The 6,093-nt window shown below is 46.5% G+C and overlaps 2 protein-coding genes across 2 annotated transcripts; one reads left to right on the top strand and one right to left on the bottom strand.

The window, feature by feature from the left end:
* The first annotated feature begins 906 nt into the window (after window positions 1-906).
* On the top strand, window positions 907-2,792 carry LOC125529245 (indole-2-monooxygenase). Its single transcript, XM_087522086.1, has 2 exons — window positions 907-1,928; window positions 2,090-2,792. Exons 1-2 carry the CDS (start codon window positions 951-953, stop codon window positions 2,726-2,728), a joined length of 1,617 nt encoding a protein of 538 aa, XP_087378212.1. The 5' UTR covers window positions 907-950; the 3' UTR covers window positions 2,729-2,792.
* Window positions 2,793-3,242: 450 nt separating this feature from the next.
* Window positions 3,243-5,099, bottom strand: LOC125529244 (SART-1 family). The gene is made up of 4 exons (XM_087522087.1): window positions 4,536-5,099; window positions 4,178-4,393; window positions 3,728-4,077; window positions 3,243-3,617 (listed from the first exon to the last, which is right to left on the bottom strand). Exons 2-4 carry the CDS (start codon window positions 4,371-4,373, stop codon window positions 3,384-3,386), a joined length of 780 nt encoding a protein of 259 aa, XP_087378213.1. The 5' UTR covers window positions 4,374-4,393; window positions 4,536-5,099; the 3' UTR covers window positions 3,243-3,383.
* Between the last annotated feature and the right edge of the window lie 994 nt (window positions 5,100-6,093).

Here is a 6,093-nt window from a genome sequence, read left to right on the forward strand (position 1 = left end):
GTTACAAAGCTATAACACCAATTTAATTTTGATTAAGCTTCCATCGATCTCGGTCAAAGCGTCAGTCGAAATGATCTCAGCCTCGCAACAAGCTCTAATGCAAATTTAGGCTCACTTGAGGTTCTGTCAAGCTCGATCTTATCAACAAGCTCAAGTGTCAATTTAAGGCTTGCGAAAGCTTATAGCCAGGCATAATAATTGAATTGCAGTTCAGTCTCACTCAAGGTTCTACTAACCTCAATGAAGTCGCTCTTGATTCTAGCAGCAAACTGGAGTGCCAGTTTAATCTCGATTGATCCAGTTGAGCGTGATCCTAGCAACAAGTTTGAATGCCCAATCGTTACTTGCTCGAGGTCTGCTCATGCTTCTACGAAGCTCAGTCTATCAGATCCTACCTCGAGCTCGAGTATTGATTAGAAAAATTGGAGTAGAAAACTTATGGACGTAATTAATACTAACAATGAAATATGATTTACAATAAATGGAATGATGTACAACAGACTATAATAAATGTTACGAACTTGTTCCGTGGAAAGTTATATAATTATATTTGCACATGTCACATATAGTAATGTCTTAAATGAATATTTGTAATGACGCATTCCCACCATTTTTTTTAACGAAATCCTAAGATTTAAAATGCAATTTTGGCTAGCTTCATAAGAACGAGCTCATACGTGCACAATTGTTGCACTCTTGTTGAGGACATGTTTTCCAGAGAGAACGCAACTATGTGGACCGAAAGAGATATACGTTGTTCCCCGCAATAAAAAAGAGATATACGTGCACGGATCCACCCTCAGCGGCTCATACGTGCACAATTGTTGCACTCTTGTTGAGGACATGTTTGATTGGCATGAATTGCATCCACGGATCCAGCCTCAGCTATAAAAGCGTGCACGCACCCAACAAGAGAGTTCTGCATCCACTCTCAGCCATAGTGTTAGAGGATGCGAGGCGATATGGCTCAAGTACTCACCATCTTCTCCCCGGAAGTTCTGCTCTCACTCTTGCTCTGCTTCTTCGTACTACGCCGCTACTACTTGGCAAGACGATCTGCGAACAATTGCAGTGATCATGGCCGCCGTCTCCCGCCGTCGCCTCCGAAGCTCCCTCTCATAGGCCACCTGCACCTCGTCGGCCCCGACCCGCACATCTCCCTCGCCGAGCTCTCAAGGAAGCACGCCGGCCGCGACGGCCTCATGCTCCTCCGCCTCGGCCAGGTGCCCAACCTCGTCGTCTCCTCCCCGAGCGCCGCCGAGGCCGTCCTGCGCACGCACGACCACGTCTTCGCCTCCCGCCCGCCGTCCATCGTCGCCGGCGTCCTCCTCAGCGGCCCCTCCGACGTCGCCCTCACCCCCTACGGCGAGTACTGGCGGCAGGCCAGGAAGCTCGTTACCACCCACCTGCTGAGCGCCCGGAAGGTGCGCGCGCTCCAGGGCGGCCGCGAGGAGGAGGTGCGCCTTGTGGTGGCCAAACTCCGGGCGGCCGCGGCCGCCCGCTCTGCCGTCGACATGACCGAGCTGCTCGGCGGCTTCACCAACGACGTCGTATGCCGCGCCGTGTCCGGGAAGTTCTTCAGGGAGGAAGGCAGGAACGAGCTGTTCCGGGAGCTCATCGCCGGGAACGTGGCTGCGATAGGGGGGTTCAACCTGGAGGACTACTTCCCGAGCTTGGCCAAGGTAGGTCTTCTCCGGCGAGTGGTGCTCGGCAAGACGAGGAGGCTGAAGAAGAGATGGGACGAGTTGCTCGACAAGATCATAGACGACCACGCGACCAAATCACCATGGCTAGTAGGAGTACATCAGCATCAACCCAATGAGCAAGAGCAAAACCAACAAGATGAAGACAGAGACTTGGTGGATGTTCTCCTCTCTCTTCAACACGAGTACAATCTCACTAGAGACAACGTCAAGGCCATCTTGTTGGTAATTCGCTTAGCTTCCTGAACGTTTCCCTCTGAACTAAACACTACTCCCTCTTAAAAAAATATAAGAACGTTTAGAACAGAGGGAGTAATTTTTAATTATTTGATTAATATTTCTGATGGTTAATTTTCATTGATATATAATTCCAAATATGTAAACAGGACATGTTCTCTGCGGGCACAGACACGTCATCCATCGTCCTGGAGTTCGCCATGGCGGAGCTCATGCGGAAGCCACACCTCATGGCCAAACTCCAGGCCGACGTGAGGAGCAAGACACCCAAGACCCAACAAACAGTCAAGGAGGACGATCTGGGCAACATGTCCTACCTCAAGGCTGTGGTGAAGGAGACGCTCCGGCTCCACCCACCGGCGCCGCTCCTCCTCCCACACCTCTCCATGGCCGAGTGCGACGACGTCAACGGCTACATGGTCCCGGCCGGGACACGCGTCATCATCAACGCGTGGGCTCTCTGCAGAGACACCGAGTCCTGGGGGATGAAGGCGGAGGAGTTCTGGCCGGAGAGGTTCATGGACGGGGCCAAAGCAGCTGCCGACTTCAAAGGGAGGGATTTCCAATTCCTGCCGTTTGGAGCCGGGCGGAGGATTTGCCCCGGGATGGGCTTTGGGCTCGCCACGGTCGAGGCCATGCTCGCCAACCTTGTTTATTGCTTCGACTGGGAGCTCCCCGACGGGATGCGGGAGGAGGACGTTGACATGGCCGACGTGTTTGGAGTGACGATGCGTCGGAAGGAGAAGCTTGTTCTTGTCCCAAGAATACCACAAGATGCAAACATATAGTGCATGCGCACCATTCCATACTATCAGTTAGTATAGCCGCAATAAAAATTTAGACCAACTCAAATATGAACATCTCCTAGTTATGCTTCTCTCCTACAGAATGTAAAAAACGCAGGAACTGTACTTTTTGCAGGAATTGTTTCTTTAGGAGAGATAAAGACACATGTTGCATTGGACTTCTCAAAAGAAGTGAAAACACAAGGTTTGAGCAAATGTTGAGAATCCTCCAACACTGGAAGGAAAAGGAAGGATTCCTATAGGATTTGTTAAAGCAAATCCTACAATCTATAGAGTACATAGGAAAGTTTTCCTATATGAATTCATTGTTACGAAATTCTTGTAAAGTTCTTTTGCTCTAAACTGGGCCTAAATCTAGGCCTCCTTTGGTCCTTCCAAACATGATCTAGTGGTCTGCATTGGAGGCTTAAGTGGGTTTACGACATAATGTGGAATAACGGCCATCATTACTAATGACCCAAACAGCCATGAATTAGTTCAGCTCAAGATTAAATAAAAGAGTAAAATTTTAGCAAAGAGAATACTATTGAACGCCAATCCCCGTATAGAACCAAAGAAAACAACTGTGCATTTTCCATGCATGAAGGCCTGAGGATGTCAAAATGATTAGGCAAGTAAACAATTTAGAAGTATGTTGCTAGCCAGCATGCCTTGATCTTGCATTGCCGCTTAAAACAAGGTATGGTGTCTTGCTGCGCGCTTGGGCCTCCCTCATCTTCTCCGCGGACATTAAAGGCGTGTCGGAAGATTTCATCCGCTTGGTTTTCAACTCATCCTGGTACTTCCTCTGCCGTTTCTCCTGCTTCGTCTTGCCAGGGCCCTTGCCATGGAATTTGCGTGAAAGCTCCCGAAATGCCTCCTTCATAGTCATCTGTGGACAAAATCATCAGGCTCTGAGAAATGTTATCATTGTGTGTCATCTATTATTATTCCTGATGACAAATGAATGCAGACAAAAAAACATTTGGATCTAGTACTTACCACTCGACCAAACTCATCAGTTCTCTCTATGTTAATTTCTTTTGGTCCATCCTTGATACCAACAGGCTTGCTTTTCTTCTTGTCACTGATTTTTTCACCACCCTCATCAAGTGTCCCTCTGTCCTTAAGAAGCCTCAGAGCACCAGCCAAACCTTTGCCAATTTCAGCTTCATGCAGAACCTCATCCGGTTTGACTGCTGCATCTTCTCCATCCTTTACTTGGTCTTCAATTCCAGCTGTCATTTTCCTTGCCGCCGACCCGCTTTTGTCATCTTTTGACAGAGTGCCTGAAGACGCCGCACCGTCATCTTCGTCCGCAAACACGTCACGCGCTTCTCGCTTGCATGTTTCTACAAAACAAACGATACGCGACATCAGTACACTTGAGTTGTTAGTCAAGTCCTGTGCACTCCCAATTCATACAGAAAGTAAATACGTCAAGCAGGTTACCTGCATTCAGTTGTAAGCCCAACACGAACTCATCCATCTCTGTGATAACAATCTTACTCCGCGGAGCGTCGCCTCGGCCCTCATTTGCGATGGCCGGTCCTGCGACAGCCAGAGGACCGCAAGCCGCAGTGTGTTGCTGCTTCCTTGGAGCCTCCTCCCGGCCCTGGCGCAATGATTCTGACGCCTTTTCACCCATACCAAATTCAGTTATCCTCCCTGAAAATACGTACTATGACTTTAGGTTTCCGCTTAGGTTTTCCGCGATCGGATGGCGCCGACTGATTCTCCGAAGCGATGCAAAGGCAGAAGCAGAGCAAAACGAACAGCAGCCGAAGGAATCGGGCTAGGGCTTGCTTACCAACAGCAGAAGGGATCGCGTCGCCGGTTCGAGGAAGAAGGGTCTGGGCCGCGTCAGTGGGGATGGTAGTGCACGGTGTCGGTGTGGGGGAGGGTGGCTATGTGCGGGCAGAGGCGGCAACCCCCGCGCTGTCGCTGGCGCCGGCGAAGAGGATTTGTTGCGAGATCCGGCGAAGAAAGGCACGAACGACACTACGGGGGCGAAACCGTTATATATATTTTTCTTGGCTTGAGAATTGCGAAACCGTTTATGTTTGCAACCGAACCGAAGTAGTGGCCCACGAGACGGTGAGATGGGCCGGCAGTGCGCCAGCTCTCGGCCTAACCAGGCCCGATCTAAGGCTGGTCCACCTGCTTAAAAAATTCCCTAAAAACTGTACGCCACATCGGATTTGAATTGTCGGGTGTGAATTCCATCAGGTTCATATTGCGTCTCACTGTCAAGTTTTGGTTAGAGGGATCAACAACCAAGATCGAGGGCCATACAGGGTCATGTCCATATATAGATCATCGGAGACCAGGCCGGGCCGGCAAAGTCCGAGGCCCTGTGCCAAACTCTAAAATGGGCCCCGGCACACTAGAGAAACTACATAACTATTCCCTACTACTTAAAAAGAACGTAAGATTCCCATTTCACCTCTCTTTCGTCCAACCTTCTATATATATGTCTCACTCTTTCCTTATATTTTTGATTTTTTTCTCCCATATTTGATTTTTCTCCCATCCATTCAATTGTCTCATGTTTATTAACTTACTAAAATAAACACATATTTTGTTGGCAAGTCATTAAATTCTTACCAAATAATCCTTTTTGATTTTTTCCTTTCATATTTGATTTTTCTCCCATCCATTCAATTGTCTCATGTTTATTAACTTACTAAAATAAACACATATTTTGTTGGCAAGTCATTAAATTCTTACCAAATAAGTGCTTATCCCTACTACTTAAAAAGAACGTAAGGTTCCCATTTCACCTCTCTTTCCTTATATATATGTCTCACTCTTTCTTTATATTTTTGATTTTTTCTCCCATATTTGATTTTTCTCCCATCCATTCAATTGTCTCATGTTTATTAACTTACTAAAATAAACACATATTTTGTTGGCAAGTCACTAAATTCTTACCAAATAATCCTTTTTGATTTTTTTCCTTCCATATTTGATTTTTCTCCCATCCATTCAATTGTCTCATGTTTATTAACTTACTAAAATAAACACATATTTTGTTGGCAAGTCATTAAATTCTTACCAAATAAGTGCTTATCCCTACTACTTAAAAAGAACGTAAGGTTCCCATTTCACCTCTCTTTCCTTATATATATGTCTCACTCTTTCCTTATATTTTTGATTTTTTCTCCCATATTTGATTTTTCTCCCATCCATTCAATTGTCTCATGTTTATTAACTTACTAAAATAAACACATATTTTGTTGGCAAGTCACTAAATTCTTACCAAATAATCCTTTTTGATTTTTTTCCTTCCATATTTGATTTTTCTCCCATCCATTCAATTGTCTCATGTTTATTAACTTACTAAAATAAACACATATTTTGTTGGC

Source organism: Triticum urartu, chromosome 5A (assembly GCF_056163025.1).
Source record: "Triticum urartu cultivar PI428250 chromosome 5A, HENAU_Tu73, whole genome shotgun sequence".
Classification (NCBI taxonomy): domain Eukaryota; kingdom Viridiplantae; phylum Streptophyta; class Magnoliopsida; order Poales; family Poaceae; genus Triticum; species Triticum urartu.